Source organism: Zootermopsis nevadensis, unplaced genomic scaffold (genome assembly GCF_977971745.1).
Source record: "Zootermopsis nevadensis isolate Lab colony 2312 unplaced genomic scaffold, Znev_1.0 Znev_ptg000010l, whole genome shotgun sequence".
Lineage (NCBI taxonomy): Eukaryota > Metazoa > Arthropoda > Insecta > Blattodea > Termopsidae > Zootermopsis > Zootermopsis nevadensis.
In genome coordinates, this window is record NW_028259142.1 from 14,886,732 (window position 1) to 14,904,917 (window position 18,186).

Sequence of the window (18,186 nt, forward strand, 5' to 3'; positions counted from 1 at the left end):
AACAATATGGACCGACAATGGTCAGATTTTATATGAACTCCTGCGTGCATTACAATGCAAGAAAAAGGATTCGAATTTCTAACACACGCTTGCAACAATATTGGCCGAGCATGTCGTAAGGCTCTTTTCTCTTTTATTATGCATGCTGTATAATTGCCTGAATAAATCATATTGCAATCCTTTCCTATACCTAAGAAACTAATTGTCATGTCATCTGTTTATTCGGCATTGTTGTGTTTCATTACTGCCGTCAACAATCCGCTTTCGTTATTGTGGAAAGAGCCGAGCTGTGAATCGCTTGTAGAAGAAGTGCGTCGTAGAGCAGATAATTTTGTGCTGGTAAAAACGTTTTAGAATATCACAAGTACTTATCTTATATAACAATTATTAAGAAATCTGTGATACTGCCCTCCACTCTCTCCATTTTAGTTTTGATCAAATTGGTCATTGCGGGTGGACATCGTGGTCTCCAACAATTGAACAAAGTTTGAGGCAAGGTATTCCTATTTATTATTATTGTTCATCACATTTAATGTTTTCATCTGCATTTGTGAACTCGTGTAAGATAATTAGGCGTGTCTTCTTTTGACGTAAATACGTCTGTACGGAAGGGTCATTCGGCAAAAACAGCGTTGCTTACGAAGATGTGTAAGATCCAGCGCCGAGTCACATTTAAATGTTCATTCCTCAGGAATGGTAAGAGTAAGGGCAATGTAACCTATATGTAAAATGATCAGTAAATAAGGACCTTTAAGAATCTGTAATGTATTTTATTGTAATTATAATTGTTTATACATTTATTGTAATTTTAATGAACCAATGTGTACAATTTTCAATGCATCTGGCGCGTTAAGCACCCGCCTCTCGAAACCGTAAGAGCAGACCGTATGCCAAGTCCAATAAAAATTCACAAATTCCAAGGTTACAACAAATTTATAACTGTTTGTTACTCAGTAGAAAAACTTTGATCTTGGCAGTGTGCACCCACACGGAAAACCGATGGCGGTAAATCTGTGGGTAGAAATTCATGAGCTGAGATATATTTTTCGAAAACTAAACTATGTAGAGTAAGAGCCTTTTATTTTTGATAGGGTTCATATCCCCCCCCCCCCCGCAAAATGTTAATTCACAATGCAGACATCACAGCTATTCTCTCTGAGTAATAGAAAGTACGTGAGTGTGTGTGTCGATTAAAATGTATTTAAAATATTTCAAGTATGTTCTTAATGTTAATACGGAACAAAGGAATACTTCACTGTAAAATTTTCAGCATTTAACCCATAATTCTTATATTAATCAATGTCCATGTCATAAATCGTTGAAGTTTCTCTTCACGTTCAGTAAAACCACTCCTAAAGGTGAAAGTGGTTTGTTTTTTTGTCATTGGCAGTATTTTATGTCCAGAAGGTCAGACAGGCCTACCATATTTGCTCTAATATTAGCACACATCTCGAATTTGTATCACTTTATTGATATTATTTCCGCGTCATTTGTATACATTGGTTTTTTCAGATTTAGAAAATTTTAACATTAATATTTTTATTGTGTAGCCCTATATTACTACAAAACCTGTAGGAAAGTAAAACAAATACATTATATGTATTTTAAAAAATATTTTGAACAAGTATAATATAAACAGGCACACATAACAGAACCCTCAAGCGAAAACAGTTAAAACATTGACAGAACCTGAGGAAGAAATGGCAGTCTTTGCCTCCCTTTTCATCCCCTTAACACCAGACATGACTGGAGCGCCCCATTCTGAAAACAAAATTTAAACTGTCCTTCATCCTTTTCTCTCACCCTTCCTCAGATTTCCTCTTCTCAAATGCCCTCTTTTACTTAACAATATTGGGTCTTTCTTGAAAAGTTTCTCCCATGTTTTTAGTTGAAGGCTCTTTCACAGAACTATTGAAACTAAGAAACATTAAAAAAAAGAGGAACATACATTTGATGATCACTTCTGTAAGACTGTGAAGTGTGTTCTTTTGATGTATTAGACCATTATGTTTAAAGCCGGTTCAAGACCGGTCAATAGCAGACTGTAAAGGCATCGTACCAGAGCCCTTATCGGTTGAAGCAACATCGCCGTCCTTCCGCGGCAACTTCTCTGTCATTCCTGTATTGCATGAGCACACATCATCAGGCGCTGGTACCCAGCTCCGAATAAATAATCTGATCAATGAGAACAATGGTCTCATTATAATAGAAGCATGGGTGACGTGACGTCACAGCAAGTTTGACGCTGCCTCTGCTTACACACACATAACCTGAGCTAAAACTATTTACCATTTACCTGTAGCTCATATTCACTGTTCTGCAATTCGACTGTCACATGATTCTCCATCAGCGTCAGAATTGAGGGCATCATGCTGGATGCATAGTCATAAACAAGAAAAAGTTGTAGACGAAATGCATGTTTTGAGCTGATGCTGTGACGTACGCTCTTTGATTCTCTATAGAAGTTTATATTTTGTTAAACCTTTAAAGCAACGGCTTACATCGCTTAACCACGGGGGTTCAATAAATACAATAGATTGGGTACTCAAGTTAGGACTTGAAATAAAAAACATTATTTGTAAACAACATACGAACTTAACAAGATTGGAAAGGTATCCTCTTGGGAGCACACAAATTCCAAATGTGTTCATTACGCCAAATTCTGTGCACACACCGGTAACATCATTTGGGGCCATTGCATCACGAATGCACAGATCATAAGTAATGGAGTACTATCTCACGAATTTGAGAATACGACAGTTTCGTATTGTTAATTCGACCCTCAAATGGCATTCATTCGATACCAAATTTCATGAAAAGCCATCTAGCCATTCTGGCAGAGGACCTTCAAGAGCAATGATGTCATCAAGCACGCGCAGATGATTATGGGTAATGGCGTCATGTTCACAGCAAGACTTTGAGCATCCGCCACGTTCGCATTACGAAAGTGTACAAAATGAAAAAAGTGCTATTGCGGACTTAGCTCTAATGGCAATCTCCGTACCAAATTTCATGAAAATTCATTACCCGTTTCCGACGTTTACATTGCTGAAACTGTAGTTCATAAGGCCACCGATAGATTGAAGCATGACCTTTCGGTTGAAACACGAGACAGAAATAAATGAGCCCACAACGTGTTACTCACTTAAACTGAAGCGTGCAGAATATCTGAAAGCGAAGAAGTAACAGTGAAGGTAATTTCTGTATTATGTGAAATATTCCATGTAAGAATATTCTCCTCATGAAGGACAATTTTCTAGGAATGAATTGAAGAATGCTGTTGGCAATCCTGCAACATCGATGTCTCGAAAGTCACGAATGTGTAACATATTTTGAGATGTGTTGTCAATATTCAGCTCTATGTTCGCAAGAGGAATAAAAGGAATTAACTAAGAATTAACTATTATCAATATCGCTAACCGTAGGTAATATTTGAATTCCATATAATATTACATACACTTATAATGTAGGTAAAGATTTTTCGTAGGAAATTTGGGTGTGCCAGTTTCTGTATATCCCTGTATGGTGGTGTTTTGAGAACATCGCCCACACTGCACTGGAACCGTGTCATTGGTTTTTATTTGATATTGGATTGTACCTCAAAGGTTTGATGTCGTAATCGGGTTCATTTGTGGCATACAGCATACCACAAATAATTTGCATTGGAAGTTATTATAAAGTATATATATGTAACAAGCGGATGTGATATATAATATAGTCATATTCATTTCAAAGTTTGTGGCTGGTAATCAAATTATTATATACAATTAACAAGTAAGTATACTGATGAGCGGGGTTTAAATGAGGCGTTTCATGTGGGGGAAGATTTAGAAATCGATACCAGTTGAGACCTATCAAGCGCTAAAATTTGTGTGTGTATAATGAGTTTTACATTATAATAAAATAGACTAGTACAGAAATACTAACTAATTTTATAAAGCTGTCCTGGACAAGATTTAATCAGTGAGTTCATGAGATTTGCATGAGCAACCAATAAATAACAAGGGCAATGAGTGCAAAATCACAAAGAACAAATTTAGAAAATACGTGTTTTCTAAACCGTGGTATACTTTTAACTCCTGTTCATTTTTGACATGAACCATATTATTACTGATTTTTAGACATCAGCATGGCATCACTAGAACAGACAATTCAACAGAGTGTGCTGAAGACAGCACAAACAGTGGAACAACAGCTGGATGCTGAACTGGAGAGACTAGAAAATTTGGATTCAGATGACCTGAGCACACTCAGGCAACACAGGTTGAAGGACATGAAGAAACAAGCACAACAGCAACAGGAATGGCGAGTCTTGGTGAGATTCATGATAAAATTATGCAGCTTCTCATACATACATCCTGTGTTATATAATAGTAAGTCTGTCAGCAGAAGCATGGCCAGTAAGACAAAACATTCTTTGACTCAGTTTGACCCTTTTTTTCTTCTTTAATTTGACTCCATTTGAGTTATTTTAGATTCAAATTTATTGAATTCATAACATATAGCTGTAGGATGCATGAATCCCAAGTGTTCCAGACATTTTCTTGTACCTAAAATTGTAATACTCAAGTCTGTATATCTGTGTTCAATTACCATGAGAATTGTAATTTCTGTTTTTTCAGGGACATGGAGAATATACTGAAATTCCTGAAGAGAAAGAATTTTTTGGAGTAACAAAGAAATCGAAACACGTTGTTTGCCATTTTTATAAAAGTGGTTCACCTCGATGTGAAATTGTTGACCACCATTTAAAAATTCTCTGCATCTCTCACCTAGAAGCCAGATTTTGCAAGATTGACGTGGAACGATGCCCATTTCTAACACGTGAGTAAATAAGATTTGTATTCTAGAAGTAAAAGAATGTCTGAATTTTCTGACATATGTACTGCATTTAACATATACTCATCTGATTTATGAGAAGGAAAACAGATTTTTTGCACCATATAATTGCCCCTACTTCGGCATGATGGTTACACTGCATTCTCCTTCCATAGACTGATAAATGAATGTGGTTCTTTACTAAAAACTGCCTTTGCATTTCTGTTTGACAATTTTATGGCTATTGGAATCACCGACATTATTCAAATAAATGTATTTAATGATACATTTTTACACAACAGAGTTTAAACTGTGACTTATATACTTTTTGGCAAAAGAATGTAAGAATGAAACTAAATATAAAATATATAAATTAAGCATCTCACTTGATCATTCAAACTCTGTTTTAATCAGTATTAGAAGACTACTTAATTGGCTTAAAACACTTCAGATGGATGACAATTTTTTTTTAATTACTTGAAATTAAATATTATGGATATGTTATGCTATATCCAACTCAGTGAGGCATGGAACTTAGAAAGATGTTTCCTTATTATTACAGAACGCCTTCGCATAAAGGTCATCCCCACAATTGTACTGATAGAAGACAGCAAAGCCAAAGACTACATTGTTGGATTCACAGAACTTGGAAACTGTGACGATTTCTCAACAGAGATGATGGAATGGCGGATAGCTAAGTCCGGATGTATAAATTACAATGGGAGTCTCCTGGAGCCTCCAACTGAGGGCAAACGAACCAACAAGTTTGTTTTAGGTGCTGTTGGAAAGAAGCGTATGATTCGTGGCAGGGATGACGACTCGGATGATGATGATTTCTGAAATTTGCTTTTGGTCTTGATAATGAAATTGCAGTTATTTCAAACTTTTAAGGGAAAACAGTGAATCTAACATAAGGGTTTTGTTATTAAAAATCTATCAAATTTAATAATGTTAATTTCTATAATTGTCTGCTTCTGTATATTTTGATCATTCTGCCTTGTCCTTGTATTTTATGAAAACAATGAATTACTAGTAAGTTGTATACTTACAGTCACATCTTAGTATTTCTGTCAACATTCTACTTCTTAATTAATTTAAGCATTCTGTTCATTTAAGATTTTTATATAAATATAATAATAAAAATTACATGGTATGAAATCATATAAATATTATAAAATCAATGCTGGAGAGTTAAGATATTGGCACTTCCAAGACCAGCCAAGTGCCATACCAGAGATGAAGCACCAAGAATGAGGTATAATATACTAGCTAGAATATCCCATAGCATACCTTGGGTGGTACAAGTGAAGGAGTGATAATTGGCAGGAGAAAATAAAAAGTATGTCTAAAAAAAGCTATCCTATTGTCATTTTGTTATATGAAGTGCCTGGGTTTGTTCCCAGTAGTTAATATGTTTAGTGTATTACTGCTAGTAATTACTGATAGCTGTATATAAGTAGTGGCTCTTTACTCCAACAGCTGCAGTGTTAAAATGGCGTTGCTGAAGTTGCAAACTAAGAAAGGCAAATTGGCTTAATTAAGTTCTTCCAAGTATTTCTTATTTGCAAGAGTTTCTAAACCCCTTTCATCTCTGTGACAATGATGCACTTTATATTCAGATAACTTAAAGAAGCAGTATTTCTGTTTCCCTGGTCCTAGAAGGAACTTCTTTTAGCTTCTGATGCTTGCATTTTACATGAGTACATATAATCATCCATCTTATGGATAATCTCTTTGGACCTATGATTACATGTTACATGAGCATGTATAATTGCTCCTTATTTCATACTTAATCCTTTGTAAGCTATGAATGAGATGGATTGTGTGAAACATACCTCTAGCTCTGACTGGCTTCAATGTATAATGGTACAAAGGAGCATTTCCATCTCTTGACAGTTCAAAGCAATGGACACTTACCTATAAAAGAATTCTAAAACAAAATAATCAGCATGGAAAGAGTTAAAATAATAAAATGTTACGGGTAAGTAGACCTGCATTATACTGCAAGTATGGTAACACTTGTCTGTGGCCCTTGATTCAGCTGTGGGGGCACCAGGAAATGTGACGTATGACTGGCTGCAGCATACGCAGGTGGCCGTTCATCCAGTATTGGCTCTGGTACAAAACTCACGGTGTAATGCGGACTGTTTGCTTTCTCCAGTTCCAGCAGCACCAATTCATTGAGAGCTGGGTATGGCTTTAAATGGCAACCTGGGACATACAATGTCACCTGGGGTCCAAGAATTGGCCAGTATCGTCCTATGTTGAAACCATTGATGAAAGCCACTCCCTATGAGAAAACAAGAGACTCATAAAAATCATAGCATAAACATAAAAGGAATTCTACTAAATGAATGTGAAAACATGACTACATGTATATTTTGGAGATCTTAGTATTTTTCCTTGTGATGATACTAGAAATTTATTTTTTGAGGAATGTACCAGAATTTATTCTTGTGTTTTAATTTCTTTCAATATAATTGTATAAATCCTGAATGCACTCAAGGAAGAACCACAATGAGGACAACACAATATTTTTTAAATCAGTTTATTTTATGTCATGACAAAAACTGAATTTTAAGAAACAGAATATTTGGTAATGAAAGACAAAGAATTACCACAGCAAATATTTAACTCCACAAGTTTGAACATTCAAGAATAATACACAACTTTCACGATGGATGCCACAGTGTACTTGCAACAGCCATCAAAATGAAACAGTATATTGAGGATTTATTTTATTCTCGACACATTCCAGGCCATCATTAAGGGTTTTATTTTACTTCTTATGAAATGTACTGCTTATTAATGTAATAATAATAAAATATGGCAAAATTATGAAGACAACCTTAGTCTTGGAGAACTATTATGGATTATCCAAATAACAGAAAACATTGAAGATATGTAGGTCAGAATGAGAATATGTTTAACAAATGGATGACATACTCAATGGAAGAAGAGATGTCTAGAAACAATTATCAAAAAAAAAAAAAAATTCTGTCCCCTGTCTGTATAAGTCAGTGTCCTGCAGTTCTATCATCATAACCAGTTTTAAATCTGTGGCCTCCCACATGTTGCTAGAGCACTAGAAACAGATGAGACATCTAGAAGGCCAAAACGGATACCCATATGGAAACGGTGGTGTGACACCTGAAAGAACAGGACATTGGTTTTTGCAGACAGGAGACAGAAGTTTATCCTGCTGTGATATGTCTTAGTGACAGACAGTTTTTGTTTTATATGATTTCATTATATTCTTATCCATATCAAATATTTAGCAAAATAACATCACGATATATGCCTCTTGTACTATATGTATTTGTAGTTATATTATAAACATTTTATGAATGAAATGCATCACCTTTCCCCATCCTCTTGGATCTAGAAATGTATCAAGTGGCTCAGAATAAGACTCTGGGAGTTCAAATGTTCCACGGAAGAACGCCGGACATGAGAAGGTATAATTGTAAGTACTGTTGACACCAAGACTTGAAATGTCATGCAGAGGAAAGCCAGTAATTATCCAGTCTTCCAGCACATCTCCTCCAAGTGTTGCATTGGAGAGAAGCCCCTAAAAAAATTGTTATTGCTCTTTAAATTTACCAACTGAAAAACAGTATTAGTGTAGTTTGTAAATATTCAGCCCACTTCATGATGCAGGGTCATTTACTAAAAGCTGATAGTTCCTCAGTCCAGAAACTGTAATGCTTTTAATAGAACCTAAAAGTTCATTTTGTATTTGCAAAAACATGCTACTTCACTCTATCCTCAGACAGCTGAATTCAGTCATCCTATTTCTGTGTATGGTAATGAACCTGTGGGTTCCATAAGAAACATGGAATTTCTTAATCAGTTAAGTAACCATCAGCTTCTCATGGAGGACTTGCACTGTGGAGGCACAGAACCATTTCTAACATAGCACTGTAAACTCACCTTGAAGTCATTTATCAAGGAACCATAGTTGATACGTCCTTGATTTTCCACTAGAACCTGGATTTTGGTGCCTTCAGAAAGTGACAGGGGCATTGATGTAATTTTCTCACTGCGACTCAAAATTCCTTTGGGTACCTAGTTAACATTATTTCTTTTGTTACTGTTTTGTCTATGGTTCAGTTATAAGTTGTCTCTGTTCACTTGCATAATAATTCTATAACAATATCATTTTACATATGAAGTCTTCAAACCAGTCAAGATATAAGAAAATAAATAAATACAGTATGTCGAGGTATGTGCGTATACAGCAATTCTGAATGACATTCAATAAATACAGGATCATCTATTCCTGAAATTAAGCCACAAAGTTCCTATCACCATATGGTCCCAATTGCTTCACTATATTATGAAGCATCAGTTTACAATTAATGTTTCAGCAGGAATAACTGCCAGTCTCACAACAGGGCCTTCCAAGCTGTTGCCTTAACTCTTCAACTACTCGTGATGAACGATCGACAATAAAACAAACTGTAGTTTATGCACGATGGAGATCCTATTCATTTTACCTGCAATGTATAGTAACTTTTTGGATTCCCACTGACCAGGCTGACAAGACAAAACAGACTGGTTTGCTGCTGACTAAAAGACAGTTTGCTCAAGAAGTGTAAACACATAGGATGAGCTTTAGTGTTTGATTGAAAAAACACACCACATGCCTAATACTTTTTAGTGTATCGGGAATTCTTGGTGTCACAGGGCCCACTCATGCATTCAAACCAACAGAGAGCATTTTCAGCAACTATAGTAAACATTTTTTTTTCGTATCCAGTACACACCATTCAGCATGGTGTGCATTGGTGGTTAGCAGGATTCACGACCCATCAATACACGGGTTCAACCGGGACCGCAACATTTAACGCTCCTGCTGTGGCCCCCTTTTTGCGAAATGATGAAAGTGGAGCAATTGTTCGGATGCCACGGAGAAACCGGGAAAACTCCATGTTGCCTGGACCACGGCCTTGCCCAACACAAGTTGTAGATCTGAGCACCACCGGGAATCGAACCCGGGACCCCAGTATTACAAGCCCAGCATTCTAACCACCGTGGCAGTTATAGTAAACATTAAAACACTGTTATGCTGAAATATAACAAATAAATGCACTCATAAAATTCAGTGTTACTTGTCTCATTTGATTTCCTAATGCTTCCCTTTACCACTAACAAAGTGGCTGCAGCTATATGTTTATAAGAACACTGGGGCTTGACTTTAGCAGTAGAATATGATCCTTAAATTTAACACGTGCATGTGTATGTTTATAAGGAAGTAAATGGAGCATAACAAGTAATGTAGATTTTGAAACTTACATCATCCAGTAGCACAACTGCCCTGTCTCTGAGACCTGGGATGTTGAACAGTGCTGGATCTGGCACAGAGCGTGCCAGAGTAGTCTCATACAACACAAAACCATAGTGCTGACCGAGGTCCTCAAATGTAAGGGGGAATTTGCTTCTGAGTGGCTCTTTGCCCAATGCTTGCCTGATACTTTGGTCCAATAGTGAAGCAATGGGGTTTAATATTATTGTGTTGTAACTACCCTTAGGTGCAGGTATGGGTGCAGTATTATTTAGCAGTGGTAGATACTACAGCAAAAAAGCATAAAGCATTAGTATAATAAATGAATTAAATTGAAACGTAGTCGAATTTCATAACTCTATATGACATGATTCAAAGCTAAATAATCGTAGCTGCTGATTCAATATAACTAAATGATCTACAAATCTATGATCTATAAATGAACTATCCTAATATACTGACAGAAATTTCCACTTTCAATTTCCATTTCCACATTGTACTGGGTAAGAACCATCTTCCCACTTCAAGTACCATGTTACTTACCCTACCAATGACCTCTCTTATGGCAAAGTATTTACTAGTAGGATCCCCTGCCTCTGTGATAGGGGCATCATAGTCATAAGAAGTAAGCTGGGGTTGGTAGTTGTCTCCAAAATTGGCACCTGTAACAATTGGCACGTGGTTCTAAATTCATTACTATTTAGGTAATAGTACTTCTCTGTTTCATAACAATTTATATTGTCAATATTGGTCTTCTGGGCTGTAATACCATGAAGACAGGAGCAATATATTCCTCCAGAACGTTATCATCTACCTACAAGTCCATGCAACATAACCCAGAAGGCCAACATCAATAATGCAGTAAAAAGCTCAAAACTAAACTACAATAAAATGTAGTATGTCCCATATCTAATTTCACAACTCATTCACTTCATCGAACAAGGTCCTTGAGAAGACTCATCTGATAAAGAAATTCCCTGCCTCTTATGTAACCTAATGGTGCATTACCATGTTCATAACAGACCACCAATGGACTGAGCCATCTGAATCCAGTCCACACCCTCATGATCTCTTTCAACATTGGCTTCTCATCTATTTTTGGATCTCCAAATTGGCCTCTTTACCTCAATGTCCTGCTTACAGTTTTTCACGAATTTTTCATCTTTCACATGCACGCTAATGTCCCATCTGTCTCACCCTCCTTGATTTTTTCACCCCAGTAATAATTTTAGTAAAGAATACAGATTATGAAGCTCCTCATCAATTTTAAATTGGACATGGTAGTCCACAAATAAAATAAATACTGAGAAAACAGCTGGACATGAAAGGGTAATAAAATTCAATACATGAGAGGAGCAAAGACAATTTACGTGAAGCCAACTCTGAGTTACAGGACTCCTACATCTGTCCTGAGGATATCACCTGCCAAGAATCCAAAGTTGGTGCCTCCGTGAAACATGAAGAAATTAACAGAAGCATTGCGAGCCAGTATCTCGTCTAGAGTATTCACTATTGTCTCAGTGCCGACACTCTGGAATGGCTCTCCCCAATGGGTCAGCCAGCCTGTATAGAACTCTGAGTTTACAAGCGGACCATGGGGTTCATATATCCGCTGGGCTAAAAATGCTGTATCCACATTTGTATCTATAAGAAAACAATGTAAAAATGCCAGTACCAGAAATCATCTTCAATTATGTAGTACTGTTAGAAATTGAGAGAAGGTTTTCATTCAGCCAAGCAAGTGAAGATCAAGTCAACCATTTGAGGATATTCCAGAAACTTTAAGGTTAAATTTCATGCTACAGTTGCCGGTACTAATCCTTCGGATTTGGAAGGTACGTTACTTTCGACAGCTGTGAGACATCACCATCTAACTGTTGAAATAGTTTCACATATTGGACAACGCAACCCACGTCAAGAGGATGAGTTTTAAAAACAAGCACATGAAAAAATGTTGATGAAATGGAGTATAAAAGAACATGAAAACAGCTGATTACCTGCTCCAAAGTCTACTGTTGCATAAACACCTTCAATTTTCCCACATCTAAGAAATGACAATCCCGCTCCATCTGTAGAGTATAACACAGCAGCATCACCCACTTTACTTTTAACAATATCCCGCAGTTGAGTCATGTAGCTTGAGTCACATGCCTGGTAACTGCCATATTCATTTTCAATCTGGTAAAAGCATTCAGAAAAAAAAATGTTTACTTTGCTGTTGGTACCGGTCACCACAAACAATTAATAAAGTAACTTTAAACAGTTTGCTGCTATACTGAACAAATTTTTAAAAAGCTGTATTTAATTTAATAAAACATTTCACAATGTGTTATTTATACATTTTCATTACTCAAGTCTGTAAGATATTCATTTCAGATATGTAGCCGCACAGATGTTTAATGGGACGGCATAACTAATGATTCTTCGGATATGTTTTTACATTGCACTTGTCGCCATTGTACCGAGCGCCGTCCGCTGGAAGAGCGATTGTGAGCAGTATACCTTCAGAAGGAATGGGAGTATAAAATAAGATTTAATTGTCTACATAGGAGATCATTTTCATGCCATACCGGCGGTGACCAATCGCTGCTACTGCCATACTGAACCGTCGGATCACCGAAGACTCATCTTTTGTAGTTCTAAGTTTAAATTATTTTGGTACTCCTGTACTGTGCCATTATCTTCTAATTTCTCTACATTCCATCTTTTAGTTCTTTCCATCTTCCCTTTCATAACCATGGATATTTTTGGCTTCATTCTAATCCCAATTAAATAATGGTCCGAATCAGAATTTTCCCCTCGGAATGTGAGCACATTTTCCACATCTGTCATAAATTAATCTACCCTGTGTTTTGTTACATACACTTTTCTTTCCTACTTTAAGCACTGTCTGAAGTTACACATTTGGTTTCTACTACCAGCAATGAAGGACAGAGTTTGCATTGTCTTTGCTTAGACAAAGTAATTCTCTAATGGAATACAATAGGAATAATGTTTTTTTAATAGCAAGAAGTAGGAAATCAGATAACTGGGGTAAATTTTGCAACTAGGACGATTCGACTGGCTGGATGAAGGAGCATTGATGTCGAGTATAATTCACGTAAATCAGAAAATGAAGGAAAATGAGAGACAATCAAATCAGTTCTTCCATTACCTGCACCATGATGATTGGTCCACCATTTCCATACAAATAGACTTGTACACTGGTCAACACGTAATTCAGGTACCTCTCTACATACTCCATGTAGGCTGTGGAATAAAAAAAAGTCATGGCAATGCTAACTGTACCTTCTTACTGATGAGTAAACCCTTGATAAAACAGTTTAAATCTTTTCCTGTAAATTATGACATGTTTAACCTAACCAGCTTAGTTAGCTTAAGATAACTGAAGCTACTGTAATTAGCACTGTTTTTTCTGAATAAAACATTTCATAACAGATAAACAATTTAATTGGGGGGGGGGGGGGAAGAAACAGTGCTGAATCAACTTGGGGAACCTTCTATACTAAACTCCAACAGTTTTACCATGGTTACATATTATTAACCTTTATTGATTGTTCACAGTAGCTTATACACAGTCCAGCCGGCCACGCATCACTCTGTATTTCATTTCAATTTCAAAATTGGCAGACTTTGTCTGCCATGAACCAAAACATGATTTTCCAAATGATGGACAAATCTAAACAGGCAGTTTCCCTTCAAGATAAATGTATTTGAACATATGAAAAAGCAACACTAAACTTTGTTTAATTTTAACATCGTATGGGTCATCTGACTGTGACCGACACTGGAATATGTTATTCTGAATGTAGCTCTGAGCCTGACAGAGTTAGAATATACACAAAAAATATTTATGAGAATTTTTAAAACTATAATTTTCACAAATTCTAATTATATTTCTTTTCTGTAAGGAATGACTATGACGAGTTTCTCTTTTGACATTTTACATCAATTTAAAATATGAGCCGGGATAGCTCAGTCAGTATAGTGACTAGCTACAGGCTGGACGACCGGGGTTCAATCCCCGACGGGGGCCAAGAATTTTTACTCTAGCTTCTGCATCCAGACCAGCTCTGGGGCCCACCCAGCCGCCTCTACAATGGGTACCGGGGTCCTTTCCCGGGGGTAAAGCCGGCCGGGGCGTGATGCTGACCACTCACCCCCATCTAGTGCCAAGGTCAGGAATGAGTAGGAGCTATACCTCCACTCCCCCCCAGCGCCTGTATGGCATGTAGCGGGACAAACTTTACTTTACTTTACATCAATTTAAAACACTACTAAAAAACTGCATACTTACTTGTATCATTGGTGCGAAGATAAATGTCTGGTTTTACTGTTAGCAGCCAGGGTGGAAGGCCTCCCTGTAAAGGGAGGGGGGGGGGGGGTGAGAAAGAGAAAGAAAGAAACACCACTTTAGGATAAAAATACTCAAGCAAGAATGCACATGTCTTAAATTTGTATGAGCTTTATGATAAAATGTAGACACTTATGACAATATACTATTCTCTTGGTATGAAGTTTCAAGTTCCATTAGTATACCAAAGTCTTAATGCTTGTATCATAAGCACATTCCATTTTTTCATTAGAATAGCCATCTGTCCCTCTATAGTCATTAAGTGAAAGTCAATATTTCCATTCCCATGGACCTATAATAACAGTTCATACCACGCTGTTTTTAGAACCTATAATGGTAGCAATTCATACCATATCCCTCTCAGCACATATGTAAGGACCAGGTCGAAGGAGGACTAGAAGGTCCTCTTCTTGTGCCAAACGAATGAAGTACTGGAGATCAAGCTCTCCAGAGAATTCAAAGCGGCCTGGTGAAGGTTCATGTTGGCTCCACTCTACATACCTATCCATAAATAATACATGATGTACAAGATAAATGTTCGGTGCCTTCAAATTTTTTGTTATACAATCCCAGACAACCTATTAAATTCTTGTGCTGATCTTCCTTTAAGAACTTGGTATGGAAATACAGTGCTACTTAAATGAATACTGTGAATTAAGCAACAAAGAGCTAGATGCTGGGTTGACTGTATACAACCCTTGTAAAAACATTTTAATGGAGTACAGTCACATTCAGAAATGGAGGTATGGAACATTTCAGCTTACGTGGAAACAGCATTAAGTCCTGCAGCTCTCAGTTTGCGCAAGCGATCTCGCCAGTAAGCTCGAGGAACCCGAAAATAATGCAGTGATCCAGACACATACCGGAATGGACTTCCATTCAGAAGGAACTGGTCATTTTCGTAATCAATACTGAAGAAGCGTGGTAATTCAACTGTAGTTGGTTCATACTGCAACTGAGAGGGATACAAGTTAGAACTGAATAAGACAGCTGTAAATAGTTGATTTACATTTTCTGGGTTGCCTCAACCAAATATTCCTTCATTAGCAGATACTTAATGCATTCTCATGTTGTGGTAGGGACGACAGACGTCGCACCGTTCCGTGTCAATTTGTCGGCGTCGTGTTATGACATCCTGAGGCTGGTCCTCGCTTTATTCGGAGTCTTGTGCCGGCGTCGAGAAGCGTGGCATTGGTCTGTCACGGTCATCTCGAATGGCACCTTCCCTTTATTCGGAACCTAGTGTCGTCCTCGGTTGCGTTAGTTTTGTGTTGGTTTTGTTAGGTTAGGCTTGGTTAATGACAGACCCACATGAAATGTAGTCTAGCCTTTCACCAGGGCCGTCTGTACTCGAGGCAGAGCAGACGTGGACGGCGTCCCTCTGCACTTCCTCTAAAGATACTAATAAAAAATATGTGTGGTAGCCTAAGGTCAAGGGTGGTTGTGAACCTTCCATATCAAATATAATGTACACGTTCGAAATATTATGAAATACCAAAGTTAGCATACAAAAGTAACTATTTTCTCGAGTACGTATTAAAATTTTCCGAATTATAGAATTTGTGCGCTTGTTTGTTGTGGGTTGTTTACTGTTTAATTTTGCGTTTTAAATTTTTAAAATTATTAACGAGGACGGCCTCATATCATTCATGCAAATTTATTTCAATCTGGAACTGCGTGCCAGGCTGCCACGGCACTTTATGTTTTGAAACATCTGCATTTCACAGAACGCGGAACCGATTGATGGTCTCAGATTTCAGTGTTATTTCGCATTCTCATAAGTAAAATGATGAACTGCGTCATCACATTAACCTTGTACACAAGGACGAATATCTGATGTGTAGCAATACACATATGATAAAGTCAGTTACCAAAGACGTACAAAGAAGCGATTAAAACTGCAGTTAGCCTTCATATGCCGATACGGTTTAAACTAGGGATACACAGCTCAGTGACAGTAGAAAGAAAGACCTGCCACTTACCCAGATTTAAGCACGTATTTAAAAGTCCTGCCTGCATCCATAACAAATAGCAAGCCTATTTCTGGGTGCAGAAAATACGTCTTCATGAGGTGTAATTTCAATAAAATTGTATTAAGTCTAGTTAAAAAAATTAGGTTCCTTTTAAGGGATTTTTTTCCACCCCAAATATTTTTTTAGTGGTACTGCCTCCAAACTGCAGTACGCAATATCGATTGCAAAAACTTAAGTTTACAGTAATACTAACTACTGTGCTCTCATGCAAAAAGAAGTTGAATACACTGTGTGTACGCATACGTGTTTATGTAACTGTACATTTATGCATTTGTACGCGTGTTTGGTTATTCGTGGCAATATATTAAAATTATAAATTTATCTGGAAAAAAATAATATGCAGGTAGACTCATGTACAAGTACAACAACTATGACATACATCGAGGCAGCAACATCTTAACAAAGAAACATCAGCACAGATGACAAAAAATTGTTGAACAAGATCTCATTACTATTAATGTAAAGAGACCGTCACTAAACAAAACTTTCAGTCTACAAGGGTTAACACGATTTGCGAACCATCGTTAACTTTGTACACATATATTTTCATTTAAACTGTGGTGCACTAGTTGATAAACAATGGTTCAATAGCAAACGCGGCGGGGGTGGATGAAGTGGGCAACGGTACAGGGCTCATTACATCCTACCTGTACTTGCATGCATCAGAACAGCCTTTTATCCTCATACTGTAGCTGTTGTTTGCCTTATACAGGTACTTTTATCTGAAGCCGACAACAATGAAGAAGGATTTGAGGAAGTTTTTTTATAAAAGCCTGTGGAGAGTAAACAATTTTTAAACGCCTGCCATTAAATGCTATTGTTTATGGCAGACTTACTGTGTACTGTTCAGTCACATTATCACTATTAAAATATGTCGTTAATGCATGAATCGGGTGAATCAGTTCTTGAGAGGCAGTTTTTAATCCGTTAAAAAGATAATAATTGAAACCACTTAATTCCCGCCTCCGCCTTAAAGGTTTATTTCCAGCATGCAATTTTACCACTCTTCCTGTCGCATCGGCAAATTAGTGTCATAAAATACACAAAATCAGACTTGTCCATTTGAACTGTAAAGGCAGTGACATGATTTTACCTAACGCTAAATTGCTGAACTTACTGCAACGTGTACGAAAGAGAACAGGAGCAGCGTCCACCTGCAGACGGTCTGTCTTCCACCCATCTTGCTGCAGTCCAAACCGCTACCTACTGCTAGACCAAGATGTCCTGCTCAGCATCGCATTCCAAGCTCATCAGCGTAACCTCAGCGAACTGACCATTGCCCCCAACTAGCAAGGACAAGTTAGTTGTATTAGTTGCTAACAGAGGGCAATGGGGGTGCGAGCGAAATCCCTAGCGGAAAAGTCTCGCGAGATGTTGGGGTTATTATGAATTAAAATGTTATCAAGGTTATACAACTTGATATATGAGTCGGCAACTTTTGTTACCGCGGGCCGCATTGGCTATTCACATATCTTTGACGAGTCGCAAAAAAATTGTCGTGGAAAGTACGCGCATAGATGGTATTCATGGATAATGCTTGTATTTCTCCACAAAAAGGTGTTTTCTCCCATCTCTCAAGGGTTTCTAATGCACTATTTTTTTAAAAGAAAATAATATACTCGAGAAAGAAGGTTCAAATGTTATGCAAACTTATAAAAAAGAGCATTAGACTTCCAAATAATTTCCTAAAAGTC

At 37.3% G+C, this 18,186-nt stretch overlaps 2 protein-coding genes across 8 annotated transcripts; one reads left to right on the forward strand and one right to left on the reverse strand.

The window, feature by feature from the left end:
- Nucleotides 1-315: 315 nt before the first annotated feature.
- LOC110841443 (phosducin-like protein 3) lies at nucleotides 316-8,171 on the forward strand. 5 transcript variants are annotated; one of them, XM_087346583.1, is made up of 4 exons: nucleotides 316-339; nucleotides 4,122-4,315; nucleotides 4,623-4,824; nucleotides 5,381-8,171. In XM_087346583.1, exons 2-4 carry the CDS (start codon nucleotides 4,130-4,132, stop codon nucleotides 5,656-5,658), a joined length of 666 nt encoding a protein of 221 aa, XP_087202709.1. In that variant the 5' UTR covers nucleotides 316-339; nucleotides 4,122-4,129; the 3' UTR covers nucleotides 5,659-8,171. The 5 variants fall into 5 exon arrangements, with proteins under 5 accessions (XP_087202709.1, XP_021942681.2, XP_021942680.2 ...); XM_022086989.2 differs by lacking the exon at nucleotides 316-339 and adding an exon at nucleotides 2,949-3,194; XM_022086988.2 differs by lacking the exon at nucleotides 316-339 and adding an exon at nucleotides 3,262-3,421.
- Nucleotides 5,205-17,784, reverse strand: Ect3 (Ectoderm-expressed 3). 3 transcript variants are annotated; one of them, XM_022086981.2, is made up of 12 exons: nucleotides 17,610-17,783; nucleotides 15,224-15,414; nucleotides 14,810-14,960; nucleotides 14,403-14,466; nucleotides 13,260-13,354; nucleotides 12,103-12,283; nucleotides 11,528-11,749; nucleotides 10,649-10,767; nucleotides 10,117-10,392; nucleotides 8,752-8,886; nucleotides 8,180-8,389; nucleotides 5,205-7,108 (listed from the first exon to the last, which is right to left on the reverse strand). In XM_022086981.2, exons 1-12 carry the CDS (start codon nucleotides 17,670-17,672, stop codon nucleotides 6,815-6,817), a joined length of 2,001 nt encoding a protein of 666 aa, XP_021942673.2. In that variant the 5' UTR covers nucleotides 17,673-17,783; the 3' UTR covers nucleotides 5,205-6,814. The 3 variants fall into 3 exon arrangements, with proteins under 3 accessions (XP_021942673.2, XP_087202700.1, XP_021942675.2); XM_087346574.1 differs by lacking the exon at nucleotides 17,610-17,783 and adding an exon at nucleotides 17,140-17,172; XM_022086983.2 differs by lacking the exon at nucleotides 10,117-10,392 and having other exon boundaries at nucleotides 17,610-17,784.
- Between the last annotated feature and the right edge of the window lie 402 nt (nucleotides 17,785-18,186).